General features: G+C 38.1%; 1 protein-coding gene across 6 annotated transcripts in view; it reads right to left on the bottom strand.

The window, feature by feature from the left end:
- Positions 1-582: 582 nt before the first annotated feature.
- The window catches only part of PPP1R9A (protein phosphatase 1 regulatory subunit 9A), a 136722-nt gene continuing 118585 nt past the window's right edge, over positions 583-18719 (bottom strand). For 2 of the 6 annotated variants that reach the window (XM_032676694.1, XM_032676690.1), the window contains exons 14-20: positions 16641-16728; positions 16465-16542; positions 13110-13308; positions 10411-10530; positions 8551-8574; positions 7154-7336; positions 583-6188 (exon numbers count right to left, since the gene is read on the bottom strand). In XM_032676694.1, coding sequence (XP_032532585.1) covers positions 5976-6188; positions 7154-7336; positions 8551-8574; positions 10411-10530; positions 13110-13308; positions 16465-16542; positions 16641-16728 — 905 coding nt within the window. In that variant the 3' untranslated portion in view covers positions 583-5975. The other 4 variants (XM_032676699.1, XM_032676705.1, XM_032676702.1 and 1 more) reach the window with 4 other exon arrangements.

The raw sequence follows: 18719 nt of genomic DNA on the forward strand, positions 1-18719 counted from the left end.
ATGACTACACAAATTGGACAGTCTGCACCCTCTGCTTTTCCTTTATTTAATCCTCTACTAAAATCAAATAAATAAAGACATATTAAATATGTTCAGTAGAAGAACTGCTGTACTTTGAGTGTATAAAGTGCCTGTTGTAACTAAGCTACACTTAAATATAAAACGGTAAATTTTTTTATATACCAAAACTAATTCAAGTCTTTTAAACAAACAGTGACCAGTATCAGTGTGAAAGTAGCCTATTTTTACATCAACCTGCAGCAAAAGATTGCACTCTACATTTCATTGGCATATGAAAAAAAGAGTAATTCTCTTTCCTTACTCTTTTTTTTTTCACTTCTTTTCACATAATTACAGATTGTAAATGAGACCCACTTGGAGGCCTGTGAATCATGCCAATTTGGCCACGAGCTAGGATTAAAATAATCTTTGAGCAGAAGGAAGGAAAGAACAAGCAGGGCAAGGTCCATATCCAACCCCACCCCCCAGTCTGGCCCATGCAGCTGTCCAGTTGTGCTCACCATTTAATATTTCTTCTGGAATGACCAACAAATGGTCAGAAAAGTGAGGACTCGATACAAATTCTAATAAAGATTCAGGATTTCTCATTTTATTGCATTCGTTGTCTAACAACAATAATACTCATTGGCAAGAAATTTATTTACACTAACAAATTAAACCACAAGGCTTTGTTGTTTGTATTTAAACTGTAAGAAAACAAAGGGCCACCATGATGTTTTGTTTTGATGTCTCCCAATAACTAAATATTAACCAAAGTTATCTTGGGGAAAACTCAACAATCTAGAGAAGTTCATATCAACCAAGCACAAGAGAACAAGCTCAGACATGGCACTACTGTGTCCTTCATGCAGGTGATCAGACATCAACATGTACAAACAAAAAGTTCAGGATAACATGCACTTCATATACATTTGATCTCTTTAAAAAAAGACAAGAAAAATGAAAAAATCTGGAGCGCAACCATCTCTTTAACCATATAAAAAGAAACGATGTAAGAAGCCAATTTTTACAGTTAGCACAGTGCATTTTAGTCTTTTAGCTGCCTGGTCTTCTAGCAATATGTGTAACACATGTCAGTGACCAGTGAGATACCATCACAACATGACTGGGAAATATGAAAGCAGTTGTTCAGACAATAAATGTATATGGGAAAGTATAGTCAGAAGAGGTTCACTGTGCACTCTCCACTTCCAAACAGGCTGGTTATTCCTTATGTCTGGTGTCCTGTGATCCTCCTTTCCTTCAGACATTTCTACATTGGGGCCCAAATCCACTTCCACCGGTGTCAGCAGCAAACCTCCCATTGGAAACCCATCAGGAGACCCAGGGTCCTGGTTTATGTGGGTTGGATCCGATCTCATGAACTGTGAGCCCTCCTCACCTCTCTGGAAGAAGAGACCCGCCTAACGCTGCAAGTTTCACAAACCCTACAGCTTGTTCTTAACACAGTCCACTCTTCCCAAAGAAACAGGCAGACCAAGGCACTACAGCCAAACCTTCCTGTACGATGTGCCTTTTTAAAATAATTACTTAATGCTGAGAGTAGAAGTACCAGTTAGTACGGCCGGTTAGGAGCAGAAAGCCCATTTTATATTGAGGGATTGGAGGGCTCAGTGTCATGACTAAGGTGTCACAGCTTTGAAAAATCAGTTTTAGAGGTGGAAAAGGTACAGTGAAATCCATAGAGGAGGCTAACAAAAGGGACTGTGCTATGTGCAGATGACCCACACTCCTCTGTGGTGAGCGGGCAAGTTGCCTTGGATGACACCTGTTATCCTGCTCAAAAACAAACTGCTGAAAGCGCTACAATAGAAATCAAAATTGGGATTAAAAGCAGAAAATTCCTAGAATACAGGCACTCAAGTAAATGAGGATCCTCTTCCTTACTACTGTAGAAATGGATTCTGCACTATTAGCAAGTGGCATTCTTTCTCTTAGAAGTGAAACACAATTAATTCTCAAAAATGATATATCATTGCCCACCTCTTACTTGCCAGTCTGTGAGCCAGGAGGTGAAGGTGGAGCAGCTCAGGAGGAGAGGAGGCCTTGATGGAAGCAATGAAGTATGAGGAACCCTAATGCTCAGCATCAAACACAACCCTAATGCTCAGCGTTAATGAGAGCTGAGGGCTGGCAAGTTTCAAAGGAAAGCTGCTCAGTAATTCTAGTGAAGCTCGATTGTTGTAGTATCCCTGCAGCAGACTACAGTCACAGCACAACAGATGCCACTGCAAAAAAAATTTAAGAAGTTAAAAAAATACAAAAGTATTTGTATACACTGAAATACACTGAAATACAAGCCAACTCTGTCCAGCGTTTTATTACTGGTTTCTGTTCCACTGTGCAATTCTAACCCATGATCTAGAACTAGCTCCACTTACAACAACCCCCACCAGACCTGCTCAGAGCAGGGGGTGAAGTGCAAACAGCAGTGGGCAATCTCTGTGCACTGCAGTGAATGAGCTCTGCTCCTTCCTTACACCCTGGTCCTGATCTCCCTAGGCAGACTGAAACTAAATTGGGAGTTTTGACATGGAAGTTGCATGGGTGCAGGAACCCACCACACGGGAGAATACAAGCTGAAACCAACTAATGTCAGTATATTTGGCTGATTTGAACAGAGCAAGGAGGTACAACTTCCTTCACAATGTCAGTATAATAATAGATTTTTCCGGACTAAAGTAACTTGCAGTGTTGTATCTTTTATTTTCTGTTTCTGAGTTCCATTTTTTGCTAACTGTCCTTTCTTCACCTTTTTAGAGGCTCAGTATATTCACAACCTGGCAATACTGCAGCAATGAACAGAAACTAGAGTTTACAGAACTGGCCTACCACCCAAACCAGAGAGCAAATAACTTCATCAGCCTGCTGTGGTCACCTGGCTGTAATGATGACACAAGCGGATGGAACCACCACGCTGCCTGCACAGCAGTTTAATGGTGGCCAGGCAAGTCAGACTAATCAAAACAGCTTTAGCTCCAGAAATAAATACACAAAGTAGGCAACAAGTACACCTACCGGTGAGCCAAATGAGAAAGTCTGCCAAGTCATTTAGCCCAGAAATTTGTTTCTTCTTATTACATCAAACCCCATATTACTCTGACTTAGCACTGGTTTACAGGAAGTTTGGGTTAAGAATGATGAGACATCCATCTTTTGTTTCATATGCCATTACACAATACAAGGGGAAAAAATGCAACACAATTTTAAAGATCCTGTAGAACAGCAAGAAAAGTTTCAAACTATGCTTTATGTCTGTTATCCAGTGACATGTCTACACATCCCAAGATCGAGTTGCCATATTTAATAAAAGGAACCACATAAATCTCTTTTATCACAGAAAGAAGAGCAAAATTCTTGACATTGTTCTGTTTGCTTAGTTTTCACATGTTGATCAAAATGCATTTTAATAGTTTTATTTGAAATTTAAGCTACTATTTTTTTAAGTTAGGTTTTTGTTTTTGTTTCTTGTAGTCTGAGAATAACAAAATTACATTATCACAAAGCAGTAAAAATCCCCTGAATACTTAAAGGACTTAAGTGGAATTAGTTATTCTGCAGAATAAGAACACAATTTACAAAGAGATTAACTAGGCACTGTTCTAAGCAACAAAAATGAAAACTCAAGTCAAGCAGTCTGCTCAGGTTTCTAAGAAAACAAAGAACATAAAATGGGGACACCACCTGAGATTACTATATACAACCACTTAAACATTACTACAGTGTAAACATAACTTAAAAAGAAAATCATCATCAAATGCATTTATCAACATTGTATTTAAGAGATTAAATTTCCAGTTTCTTCCAGATAACTTCTCTTACTCAAAGAATGCTAGTTTTATGAGGCTGTTAAACATTTGTATAATTTTTCTCCTATAAAGAGCACAGAAAGATTTACTGCAATGTGTAATTTTTGTTAGCAGGTGTATTTTTCTGCCAGTGGTCTATCTCAAGAAAAATATCGCAAGCCTTTAGAAATACCAGAAAGTATCGTTTATGGCAATTTCAGTTTTAGAGCTGAATAAAATATACATCAAAAACTTGTAGAAATTGGATTTGGAAGGAAAAATAAAGCTAATGCTAAGTAGATCTGCTGTGTATTAATTTTGAATGAACTACACTCTCTCAGTTTATAGACCATTTTATATGTCAAAGAAATGATTAGAATCAAAAGAAATGTAACTATAAGCAGTGCACCTCAAGTGTTTCAAACCTGAGCTTCAGAGAACTTTGCAGAAACAATCTGAATGCTGCAAAGTACAGAGCAGAAGAGAAGCCAAGCCAAACTAAAACAGACGTTTTCTTCAAAAGAATTCGGTATTTGCAATTTCAGGCTGGCATGTTTTTAAGTTCAAGATTCTAACTTTGTGTCACCATCTAAAACAATATATGGGTTGGCACGACCAGATGAAGACTGCCACTTCCAGGATGCATGAATGGGAAGTGGCGCTCCTCAATTGCTACACAGTTAGCTTCAACTGTAAAGCTAATACCCCCCAGCTTCTCATCGTGGAGATTTGCCTGTTGTCTCCCCATTCTTTTGAAGAAATACTGTATAGTTTAATACTGCTCTTAAGAGGCAGTAACACCCTACACTGCTTCTGTTTGTCATAGTCAAAACTACAAAGCAGGCTTCACCGATGGCCTCACGCACCACGGGAATCTCTGAAAGATATAATATGACCACTGCTAAGCCAACATTCTACAGCCAATGCCCCAAAATGCAGGTTTTGGTGGGGATATTCTTTAAACACATCAATCAAAGCAGTTAAAATGTGGGAGCTTTGGACTTAGTAACCATCATCTCCATGGCAGCACTGACCTTAAAAGCAATGTACTGAATTTAATTTTAACCAGAATCACTCGTCTTCCTCTTTTTAAAGTGCAGTTCTGTAAAAAATAGAAATCTTTAGCAGACTCAAGTCAGATAATTGTTTCTAACAACAGCTTCATAATAGCAGAGCACAAAGCTTAGTCTTCCAATGCTTGTTGGAGAATGAATCTGAAGATGTGGTGTTTTTCCTAGAAAAAAACCCCAAAACCTCAAAACAAAATAAACCTAGTTTCCTGTTCAAAACACATGAAAAAGAAAGTGTGCTATAAGAAAGTTGCCTACACACGGGGAGCACAATGAAATTTATACAGATATATACGCTGTGCTCTAGTTAGAAATTTATCCTTGCTCAGATATCTAAAGGATAAATGTTATCCTCAGATTTCTGTGTAAACCCACATAACCATTTAAGGCTTTGCCTCCTTCCTGGATTAACTATTGTACAGTTAACAGAAAGAGTTTCACCTCCTGTCTTTTACCCAGGGGGAATATTGACTCTCCTGTCTTATCTCCAGTGTATAAGAAGAAGTCATTGAACAGTTGTGTTTCCCGAGCAGTGTCGCTTAAAGTTACTGACACAGGATGAAACTTACTCCAGCAGATGGAACTGAGTATCCAAACACTGTAAAGAAGGTGAACTTCCAGTTAGAAAGTGAAGTCAAGTCTTATCAGACAGAGCACAACTCCTTTTACCCAGCTGAAGAAATGTTCACCGATTATATTGACTGGCCATCCTATTCAGAAGAGGTGAAGCAATGGACCATGCTCCTTGGCATCATGCTGGTTATTGAAGTGACCAAACACACACAGCTCAATAGAGAAGAGTAGTTTGGAAGGAAACACCACCACACAAATATGAAATCTGTTAGCTGTCAGCAAGAACAAAACAAACCGAAGGGCTGGGGTTGTTTCACATGGCAACAACAACAAGCGTGAACTGGATATGCGGGAAAAGAAAACTACACAATATAAATTTCCCTAGTCATTCTATGTATAGCCCCATTTCTCTGTACACGATCTTGGGTGATGAATACAACAAAGCTGAAGGGGCACCAGTGGATATGAGTTCCTCTTCCCTTGACGTGCCTCCACTTTCTGAACACAGCCGCACTTCTCCTTATCACTGCTCATTAGTGCCCTCTGTTGCATCTGATGAACACTTGTCTGTTTTCTTCGATCTCCTCTGCAGTTGCTCTTGTTCCTTCTTCCGAAGCTTTTCCCTTTGCTTTTCCATTTTCTCTTGAGCTTTGCGAGCCTTCTCCAAGGATGCTTTCATTTCCTTTAGCTTTTTTTTGATGATTGCTCTGTCCTGGGAAGATGTCATACCAAGAGCCTGAAGTGGAGAAAACAAAATTAAAGAATTTCATATGGTTTAATCTGTCACAATTTTTTTTCATATTCTAATAGTAACTCTTAGGTAGACGACTGTAACAACTACATAGATCTGAGACAGACTCAGATCTGATCGGTAAGTACTACCTTCCGTGCCTTTCACTTCTAAAATATTAAAGAATAAGACCTCATTGCCACTACCAATGTTGATTTCATTGATCAAATAAGGCAAATAAACTATTTTCTTGAAGTCATCTAAGTCTACACAGAACAAGACTTGCCAATTTTCACTGCTATGCCTTAGTCAAAAGTTCACTTGCACTCTTCTAAAACCCCTAGTTAGTGAAGTGCCATCAAAAAAATGCAGAAAGGAAACACCAAACTTGGACTTTCAGATCTGCTGAGCTTCCCACAACTCCCTCCTGTAATTATTTTTGGCAGAAGTAGGTTTGTATTTTCACTACAAGAAACAATACATACTTTTTACATCAAAACTATATTTAGTTCTAATATAGTACAACTGGTATCAGCTTATGCTTCCAGTATCCCACTAATCCATTATTCTGTTGCTAGTTCTGATACATTTCTGTCCACTGTCTTCTCTGAATCATCCTTTCACAGAACAGAGCAGGATAAGAAATATATGCATGCAAATACCACTTACACATGCTGCTAAATGATTTACACATGCTGCTATATGATTTACACATGCAAATACGGGTATATTATATACACCAAGAACTTTCACAAAGCAATTGCCCTCTATTTCTGAAGCTTCTGAATCCAAGTGCACATGAGAATGTCTTGAAGTGTTACTGTGGCTTTATACTCTGTGTTATTATTCTAGTCTACCACCACTCCACATGCAGGGATTTACTGCTTTCTGAATGAATTCTTATTGCCTTTAAGATTATGTAAATGACAAAAAATACTATAGTTACTCTTGAAGCCCAGTCAGTTAATTACCTTGAGCTTACTCCCATCCAGCTGAAGGAGATGCTCCCCGTTAATGTTTTGGGCACTGAATTCGGCAACATACTGTTCAAGGTTCAGGCTCATTAACCAGTGGGAAACCTGCTGCACACTCCACTCATGAACAGCACGACTCTGACAATGACTGTGCTTAGGTGATTGTCCATCGTCAAGGATCTGTGGCAAAAACATGCTACATTATTATTGAAAAAGTAACATAGATGAGTAACAACATCTTCCTGCACAAACCACCAGCCGCAGAAGTATCTGTACAGTACCTCTTGTATTGTCCAAGAGGTACACTACAATCTTTACACTACAATAATAACAATTTCACACTGCTATATTACATGTCTATCTAACTAGACACCCAAGAACAAGTACAAGGTACCCAAAAAAACTTTTATCTATAGAACCACAGAAGAAAAAGGAACTGGCATTCCTTTTAACTCAAACAGGGATTGAAAGGGCCAGGTGGCACAATTCAAACCAGGTATGCTTGATTCTCCCACAAGATTTTTATCCTTCAAATTAGAAGGTTTCTAAAGGATGCAACAAATTGTGCATTCCACCTCCTTGGCTCATTCACAGATATTTATGATTTGTTTAAGCTATAAAACAAGAAATTTGAGGGGAAAAAGAAACCCTCAGAAAACCACTGCAAAGTTGAAAGTGATGACATCAAACAGCCAGTGAGACTGGTAGTATCTATGGAAGATTCATGCAATGACACAGAGGAGCAGTATGGAACACTCAGTGATCCCACAGCCCTGGCCTTGCTCTCATCACTGCTGCAGATGACAGCACAAACTGCACCACAAAGGGCAGGTGGGATGTCAGCTGCCGGAGTAGCCCCATGTCCCTGCTCTGCCATTTTATTCCACCCAGGGGTATGCCAGTGGGGCTGAAACAAAAGCTACTCTGTCCTGGCTGTGGTCAGCAAAGCAGCTGCTACAGGCTGCAGCAGCTGTCTGCTGTTATAGCAGCTTTTACACTGGGTTAGATGATGCTGGGAGCTCTCTCAGCTTCTGGCTGTCCAGTTCTCAGGGCTGGGGAAAAGATGGTTTAAGCACTATCTTTTCCTTCTCCTGTTGCCAGCAGGAGCACAGTGCAGCTGATGCTTGGCCTTGTAGATTTGCTTTGACACTGACTCTCCTGCCTCCCAGCATACTGCAAAAACTGCAGTTTGCTGCGGCCTTGAAAACTCTTAGCAAAAAGGAGAGGGGAACTCAAGACAAGGAAAGAGGAGGCAGTGACACCTGCATGTTCGGCTCCAACAAGGGGGTTCACCACACAACACCGTAAAACAAGAAATGTGACTCTGCAAAAGAGACGATACATTGCCACGCGATGGTCACGAGATTCACAACAACAGCACACTAGTATCTCACCTCATCATCAATCATATCCAGGCTCTGAGTGAGGGAGCAACAAAGAAATGGGAAAGAAAAGCATTATAGAAACACAATACCAAACATGGAACAGCATGTAAAAGTTCAGGTAAGGGCAGCACCAAGATTTGCAAACAGATATGGCTACTCAAAACCACAAAGATTTCTTTTAAAAAACTATTTCCAGAAGCAAACATGTTATGTTGAAAGCTCAGCACACACAAGATTTGGCAGCTAAACCTGACATTATGTCAATGAAACACCTTTGGAGCTCCTTATCTCAACACTCTAGAACTGGTGGGAATCTCCCTGATGACTCCATTTCCAAGAGTAAAAGCTCCTTAATTAGAAGAGAACTGCCTGCAAGAACTGGATTCCCTCCCCACCCTGGAGGAGCCAGAGCAAAGCAGTGCTTGCAGCAATACACTATGAGAGGCTGAAGAGCAGCACTGGCCTAACTCCTGGCCAGGGTGGCTGGGGTGGTTTCCACTGCAGCTCTTGCTGAACACACTGCCTCATTTGGAGGTAGCAATTTGGCACACAGCAGAGGATGGAGAAAACACATTCATTTTTATAGACCCATTCAGGCTTGATATTTTAGAAGTGATAAAGTAGAGAGTAGAACATGCAAAACGAAAGCATTTTCAAGCTTTTAATTCAATACCACTCGGAACAGGGCATTGTCACAATCAAATACATAATATAGGTTGTATTAAACATGGTAAGATAATTAGATATATTATTAAGATAGTACTAACAGTAAATAAAGTGCAAATGATGACTTTGTTGTTTTAAGCAATTCACAGGATATACAGGCCTGTCTGCAGTCTCCTTTTGTTATGAATTACTGCCCTTAATCACCTGCAGTAAGGAATGTTCAAAGAACAGTTAGGTTTGCAGATTTGCAGTTTGGCAAACGGGGTTGTGCAGAACAGCCCTCATTCTTAAAACCAAGTAAATCATGCAAGCAGTAATAGAAAAATCTAACTATCATACAGAAAAAAAAAAAGATACTTCAAGTTCCTCATGTCTGGGAAAACAAATCTGGCTCAAATCTCACATGAAAAATGTGAAGTATGGAGTATTAGTAAAAGAACAAATGCACAGGTTTCCTGAGTCCACAGGATTTGCTGTCAGCTACTGTCAAATTGTGCAACCTCACTGACAACTAAGTCACAAAACTAGTATTGTAAGAAGAATATTTTCAATACTTTATATTCAACTCAATTATCTCACCAATTTATAGGGTTAAGAATGCCTTTTTACTTTATCATTGTTTAAAAACTCTAGTTTGAAGAAACTGAATTCAAATGCAGTGTGCAAAGCAAGCACAAAGAATGCAAAGTGGATTAATACACACATTATAATCAATAGACATACATTCAGGTACAGTAACACACAATTACTGTATATACAGGTCATTTTATCAGGGTAAAAATTAGTGTGGGTTAATTCACCTTATGTCTCAACTATATTTACCAAACTATAGCGTAGGTTTGGTATATCAAATTGTCTCAGTTATGCCTAATTTAGTGTATTTACACATATATACCTATGGGTTCACATGTATATATTTAGAATGTAGGGAAAATTTATTAAAATGTGTGAGGATACAGTATCTGAAGATATAGCATCTCTTAGGAAACCAACTGCATTCCACTTCCCTACGATAATACCACAGCGTATTTATTTAAAGTCATTATTATATGAACAAGGAAAATCTTAATCTAGAAACCAAGATTAATTTTCTTCTCCAATTCTATTGCCTAAAAAATTCCCTTATTATTCAAGTAATCAAGCAAGATGACATTGGAGAAAGAAAATAACTATTTCCCAAATCAAACAATTTCATCAGCATACCTCATCTGACGACAATGCTAAGGAGTGTGAGAAGCCTGGGGTTTTAGGTTCTGCTCCTAAACCACTCAAATCAGCTGAACTGGTGCTGCTGGGACTGAAATCATCGTTGAACGTGAAATTCTGTGGACAAAAAGAGGAGTGAGAATGAACAAATGATTGCATATGTGCATTCAAAAGGGAAATTTGCTTTTTGTCTTCCTGGTTGGCATAGCTCAGGAGTGATTTCAATCATTTACCAAACCAATTAAAATGCACATGAGGAAGCCTAATTTTTTGTATTATAATATTTATAGAATACACAGTATTTTTACCACTGTGTACTTCAAGAGACACTTTTACCAGCTTAATGCCTCAATGAATAACAAAGATGTCTTAAAGCCATTTCCAGACTCTTAAGATGCTGGCTCTCATCCTGGAGCTAAATTACTGCTTCTGCAGGTTAATCACTAGCATTTACTGTCCTCCAAATATTTAGGAGAAGAGTAGCACAGGCAGTAGCACAAAGAATAGGACAGAAGATTAATGAACAGAGAGAAGTGAAAATTTCTATTGAAAGAGCAAGGAGAATATCTTGTGAATCCATTTCTGAGTCCCAAATACTCTCCCAAAAAAGTAAAAGGATCCTCCCTCTTTGTCTGTGCCTTTAGAAAAAAACTGAAAGTAAAAGAGATCTTTGGATATTTAATGTTATTTACTGAACTAAAAACCATAAAACAAACCCTCTTTTTTCTTACCAAAGCAATGAGAGACATCACACCTTACAGCAAATGATAGCAAAAGCAGGCACATATTTTTCAAGAATACAACAGAATTACCATTAGAATAAGACAAAAATAAACAAGTATTTCATGTTAGAGGGAGAACAACAAGGAAACCAAAATATATAAAAAATTAAGGACACCATGATATTCCATTTAAGTTGAAAATACACTTGACAATACAGAGACCTCTAATCTCTACTCTAACATCTAAATGAGTATTAAATTCATTTTTGATGTTCACTTTAAAAAGTGAAACGATAAAAACAACACTAAAAAGGCTATCCTTTTATCTGACTCCCCAAGATATTTGAACTATCTTTCCTGAAAACACAAAGTCTTCCAAAAAATATCAAGTGTTGATCCTCTTAAGTTTTGCTGGAAATCTAACTTAATATTGGTATGCTGTGCTTTGAAAGCCTTAATAGCAGTACAGGCACTCTTAATTTAAGAGCCTGCAGACTTTAGAGAGAACATAAGAATGTTTTTGTGACCGGTTTTCTCTCACCTACATTTAGAATTCCTGTTCTGTTTTTCCCAGTTCTTTATAGGGGAGAAGCAAATCTCAGCAGCTTCCTTAGCTGCTTCCTTAGCCCACACAGCATTCTTAGGCCAGGAGTTCAACAGCTCTACTGCCTGTTGTGTGAAGAACGTGTTTTTCTTTTTTAAGTACTCTGGTTTTTCTTTCACCTCTATTTTGTGCAAGCTTCAGCTTACAATAAATTTAAGCCTTTAAAATTTAATTTTCTATAGGAAAACCACAAAATAGCCAAGGCCTGCTAATAATTATGATAGCAGGACAACCCCCTAAAGCCTCAACCTAATACTATCTAAAAGGGTGCGCTTTTTTCCCTGTTTGAAAATCATTTTTATACAATGTTTGTTTAAAGACACAAAAAGGATTTACAGCTCCAATAAATATTTTTGTTTCCAAAAGAAAGATGCAACTGATTAATTTCTCTTTAATCTTCAGAGATTTCATTGGTTGTCTTCTCTATTAATCTGATTTTGATTGGGGTAAGCCTCGTGTAGCTCTCCTGCCAGGTAACACAAGAACAGCTATGACCTTGCATAGTTTAGTGCACAGCAGAAGTAAGGTATCACCAGTTTTTGGCATCAAAAGAGTAAGAAATGCCTGTGGAAACTGCTATTATGAACATGCATTTGGTTGTAGAAGACAGAGAAATTAGATTTCTGATTCATAGTCCTGTACATAAAGTTGAAAACCGTATCTGTTTCTTTTTACCAGACTAATATAAAAAATTAACTGCTAAAAATCATAAGAAGATACAGGCAGAGAAATATTTTCCAGAAGTGAAAATAAACATGAAATGCTAAATATATTGCAATAACGGAGGATTATTTAAGGAGTTATCATGCTGAAACATTCATGCACATAGAAAGGAATCACACAGATGTATTAATTACAATAGTTCATATTTACAGTTCAAGCATCTTCATACAGAGAATTAAATCCAACAGCAAGCATGCATGACAAACAGATTTCATTATTCGGGGAGAAAAGGCAGATGACTGACGGCAAACAGCATTTCTTCACTTGCAAACATCTCATTTGAACACAGGTACGTATTCCCACTACCAGTTCTGAAGAATGAAGAAAATATCTACAACTGAACACACAAATCTAGCATTTGTTCAGTGGATCCAAATGCTAATTTCCACTGGCACCATTTGCTTTTGTTACGGTACAGCACATCACAGTTAGTTTACTGAAATAATGTACATTAAGATAGAGTAAAAAGGTAGAATGTGGAATGGTACAGTGACAGAGATGTTCTGTTTGGATGGGCTGTTACCGTACAATGAACACCATGCACTGTTTATTGTAGTAGTCACATATTGGCCTGTTCTTTTTTCCAGAAACACAAAGCCAATTATGCTACTCAACACAGTGGGAATAAGGTAGTTTTTATTTTCTACCTTTGACCCTTTTTTAGCTGGACTTAAATTTTCAGAGGAGGGTTCAGTTGAGCTGGTAGGTGATGGCAGGTTGCTAGAAGAATTGGATCCCTTGCCACTCTCTCCATACCATGTGACTGGTACACAGTGTGGGAGAGAGGAGGATCGCTCTGCTAAAGATTTTGTGTTTGATGATTTCTGCAGCATCTCTCTGACAGTCCTGTTTAGGAGAAAGGAGTAGGAATATGTGTTAGACTATACAAGAAGAGAAAACAAAATGCTAGAGGCAGTTAATTGTGGAAAGAGTGACATTCCCTGTAACTGACTAAAGAACTGAGTGGCATGCAGCTGGTAGGGGCATGCCTGAAATCCCTCTCTCAGAAGAAAAAGAAACTGTGTTCTTTTGATTCTTTTTCTACATCAAGCTCTCTTAGACAACATATATCCAGCAAATGGAGACAGATGCCAGCTGAAAATGCCTGTAACTCCCACTGTTCGGATGAGAACCAGCTCCATCAAGAAGCCACATGTTGTGTTGGTGCATTTCTGAGCCACAGTGGTATCTCAGCATGATTAAATAATTAGACTCAGCACTGACCCAAACGGGCTCTGGTTCCCAGAGAAGATTTGCCTTGGATTTCAAGCACAGGCATAATGAATTAAATGCATCTGTATCCATCTATGGAGATGTGTCTTTGTTACAACAGCTAAATATCGATGAAGTACTATTATCTTGCTTTTAAATTTAATAAATATTAAAAATATTATAGAAAAATTAAAGAAACGGTTATGGGACTTTATCAGCTTCTCTCTTTGTAGTAACAAAGATTGCACTGATCAAGGTAAAAGTAACAGTTATAAACTAAAACACCTAAACTATTCGTCAAGTATATCAAGTCAGTATTATAGAATGTAAATTAAAAATAACTATGCAAAGTGTCTGCCTCAAAAAACTTATGCATATGTCATAGAATCATATTAATTACATCAACATATACATTACTGCTTCAGAGCACTAAAATCTCACTGCTCTTAGCACCCATATGTAAAAGCCACGCATGTAAATCTCCCTCAACTTCAAGCTTCTGGACAGCTTCTAAATCATAATTAACATAATCACTAGATCTTTGTATATTGTGAAGCTTCTTTTCTGCATGGATGAAAGTGAGGTTGTCAAAGGACTCCTATCTATGAAAGCAGAAGGAGAATTCTACTTCCATTTCACTACATAAAGAAAGATATATCTGACCCAGACCTATACTTCTCCCTCATCCTCTAATCTTGCTTGAAAGTAGAAAGAAAAAAAAATTATGTTCCCCAAACCACCTAGCTTCAAGTAGGGAAATATATGCTTCTTATTTAAATGGGGAATTTTTTGTATCTCTAATATTAGCAGTAGATTTAGGAAATAATTCAGGATTTTATGTACACATCCTGAGTGCTACTTTCTGGCAATGGCAAACAAGCATGCAACATTCATCTAAAAGTGTGAATAATTCTACACCAATCAGTTGCTGTAACTGATATGATTATAACAGGATGCTGTCTTTTTATCATGTTCCTTCTTTCAGAGCTTATACAGCTTTGGACTTGTAGAGAAAACATCCTCACATTTCTTCTGAGGCAAATTCTTTGGAGTTAGTAACAAAAGAAGTGACAATGGCTGTTTAAATAGTTATACTGAAATAATAAACTTTCAGTTCACAGACGCACAGTGAGACTTACAAATGTTCATGAATTTCAACTTTGAAAGCAGTATGAAACTTTACTTTCAGCAACTGTAACACTGAAATATTGAACTGTAATAAAGAAATATTAAGCATAATAACTGATATATCAAATGGTCTAATAAGCAACTGATCTCTCTCTGCTGAGATCTGATGTCTCTAAGGAAGATACCTATGGGATCTCACAAACATCTGTAACAAAGTGTGTTGGTATAAGGGACATATCAAGTTCTTACAAACAAGTATACATTCATTTCCCCTGCCCTGTGCCTTGGTATGTAAATGCTACATGATGTCTAATACCCTGCTAAGGGCACTAGCTGCCTCACAGCCACACAGAAGTGTAGATTTGGCTTTAACAAATCTCCTCCTGTCACTAAGGAAACCCAGCAGTGGGTATCACTAACTCCAGGTAACACTGCAAGCAGACACAATGCAACAGGTTTTCAGACAACAGCACAGAGGTGACGACTGCTGCCTAAGATCACCAAAGATCCCGCCAGGTATTTGCAGGATGTAAATGTACAAACGTACGCTGAGACAGAACACTGCACTTTGGTACAGTGTGCCTGAGAGAGCAAGTCAGCAGGCTAAGATGTCTTTTGCTTCTCTGATTTTACGGAGCTACACAATATACTTGTCATTGGGTCTCCATATATTAGACTGTCAGGAGAACTCCACAAATGGCTACATACTAGTTTTCCAACACAATGATTTTCTGAGTAGCATTCAAGCTTTTCAAGCATTGCTTTCTTCCAATAGCACTTTTATCATGTAGGTTTTCTTTTGCATTGCTTTATGAGCAGTTTTTGAGTTGCTATGTCCTTTCTAGACTTTTGGAACATATTGAGTTTGCGTAGCCCTCCTGACATTAATGACTTTCATACCTGGAATCAGGTATCACGCCTGTAGCTGTGATTTTGTACTTATGTACTCATGAGTACATAAGGAGAGGCCTCCAGCAAAAATCTACACTAGCTTTTGCAGAGAAGATTGCCTCCTGTCATTTTGAATATTCATTTATTTATTCAGAGTCCAGATGCTGGCAATGTGGTCTTATCAGATCTCACAGGGAATTCAAAATTCCTTGCCTGAAAGTTGGTGACATGACATGCAATCGGCATTTTTCCTATCTATTTTCAACTTCTGATGTTCATCTTCATTAAAAAAAAACCTGAAAGCATTCCTAATGTGGGTGCTGCAAAGCTGCAGTGAACAGCTGCTGCCCAATCCCGCTCTGGGGGTTTTTTAAAAAAATATGTGGAATTGTGTCAAGGTTTCTGGTTCATGGGTTTTATCAACTGACTGTGTGCATCTTGTAAGCCTGCTCTGAAAATCTATTTCTGCAAATCCCATTAGTGGATGCAACAGCAGTAGTGATCGAGTTGGACATCATGATCCTTGTGAGTCATTTCCACCTTGAGATATTCTATGATTCTATGACATTATAAACCTCCAAGTATTTTTAGATCGTATGTTAGTCTTTTCTTAGCCAAGGAATCTAGGTTTGTAAGCTCAGAAGGTTATCTCAAAGCTTAACACTTATTTAGGAAGTAAGTGGGACTGTTAATGTTCCATCTGCTAGGATGATTAGGTTTTTTCAATGTTTCTGGTATATCATTTCTTGCATCCTCAATTTTCACTCATACCTACTGCCATAGGTCACCCTAATAGCTTCTTTCTCTTTCCGCTTCTTGCCCTTGTTTGAATTCCTTCTCAAGGGAGCCCTACAAAAATATTAGAAAACATCAGGAAACATCTTTGAAATTTTACTTTCAATCCTTTTTATGAAGAAAAGAAGTATTTTTTATAACAAAATGCTTACCCAAGATCTGCAAGTTTTCGCTTTAGTCTTTCTGTATGCCCTATAGTAGGGCTAGTTGTTCTTGCTGCCTGAGCACATGTGGCACCATCTAGGATACATTTGTACATGGAAGAATGTACATTATTAATTTTAAATGCTACTTTCCATCCAGAACACCTTGTGTATCTTTTCATCATTAGATATGCATACAAACATATGTGTGAGTACACAACTTAAATAGGGGAATTCTCATTTTTAGGAAGATGGTATGAACAGGAATAGGAAAAATCAGAATTTGAAAATACATATGAAGAAACCTTATTTTTAATTGAAGAAAATGGAAAGGTAATTTTGGTTGAGTTTTAATGAATATGTAATAAACAACACAAGAGATTTACAGGTAAACATTATAATGAATCCATTTTTAAACTCAGGAGTAGCTGTGAGTTTCTTTTTACAGAATTCATTTTGTATGTGTGTTTACTTCCAAAACGACTCCTGAAATGCTTTCTTTAAATCTGGAGCCAAGGGTACCCTTTATGATGGACATGCTACAAAACAGTTCATCTGTTTAGCCTGAACGTCTTTGTTAAACTAAACATTTAACTTGAAATCTAACCACCCTGAATTTAAAAAAAACAAACAACCATCCACCCAACCAAAAAAAAAACCAAACCAAAACAACAACAACAAAAAAAAAAAAACCAAAAAAACAAAGAAAGAAAGAACTAAAAGTAGCTTAGTTAATAAATCTGCCCTGAGACATCTATCAATTTTTTATCTCTTCTACAAACACTGTTAAAGCCTAAAGAGGAAACAGTCTGCAGTACCTATAAAGCCAAAACAATGAATCTGAGTCTGGAAAACATCCTGTGAAATCTATATGGAAGCCAAAAGAAAACATATAGTAGCTAAAAAATTCAGACACAGTTACTCTTAAAACATAAGGACTGTTCCCAAATACTCTAGAGGAAGCAAATGAAGCTCATTCACTCATATCACTTGTGGTTTGGTGGCTTTTGCAATGTGACCTCAGACATAGAGTAACTTTTAACTGAGAGCACTGTTGGGTTTGTGGATTTCTCCTACTGTGGCTGATATAAATTAAGCCCTCAGAATTAACCCAAAATACCACAGCACTACCACAGGACAGTCAACTCTGTGTATAGAATTTTGTGTGCTGTTTTGAGGATAATATCCGCCCAAGTTTTCATTCAAGTAAAAAATTTAGTGTGCAACTGGTTCATAAATCTTTTGAAAAGCAGGAAAATAAGCCTCTTGCAATACCCCCAACTGTAAAAGCCATACTGTTTCTACCAACACAAGTCCTTATGTTAAAAAAAAAAAATCAAGAACAAATGACAAGTAATCTCATACCAGAAGAGCAAACAAAAAAAAAGTAATACAAAGAATGACAAAAGCAAGGTGAAGTCTCCTCAGAAGAAATTCATTCCCTAGGGAAGCTGAGGAGAACTTCAGGCAAAACACGCTCTGCATCAACCTTACAACATGCACAGTACTCTTATGTCTCCTCTTATGGTTCCTCTTTCACCTTTAATGCACACTTCTCATTTAACCACTGCCAAAATTGCCACTTTCAAGTAAAAACTTGCAAAGTTTATTTTCACACTAGCTATTCACAGGCTTGGGGGCCAAGGGGCAGTGTGATTTTTTGAGAAACTTGTTAACCAAAGTCAGTGAAATGGAGGTTTTGCCGCTGTAGTAGAAAAAAAATCTGGAGAGCTCAGCAAGGACACGCAGCAGCTACCTGGTATGGCAATCTTCTATTCAGGGTCTTGTATCACAATATTCCCCCTCCCACACTGCCTAGGCCAGCCAGGGCCCTCTGAATAACGATGACTTACTGGGGAAAATACTTGTGCCGGCTATAGGATACAGTGGCAAATGGACAGGCTAGGTCCCAAAACCAGCTTCATGGCAGAGTACATCTGAATCTACAGGGTCTTGCATGCAGGGAAGTACACAGTGCTTGGCACACGGCAGTGACCACGAGCCAGAGCTGCAGGTGCCCCATCAGGGCAGGAGGGGACTTCAGCCACCCTGGATGGGTCCACCTTCCCCAACTCCTTGTAGTTCTTC

This window comes from Chiroxiphia lanceolata, chromosome 1 (assembly GCF_009829145.1).
Source record: "Chiroxiphia lanceolata isolate bChiLan1 chromosome 1, bChiLan1.pri, whole genome shotgun sequence".
Taxonomy (NCBI): Eukaryota; Metazoa; Chordata; class Aves; order Passeriformes; family Pipridae; genus Chiroxiphia; species Chiroxiphia lanceolata.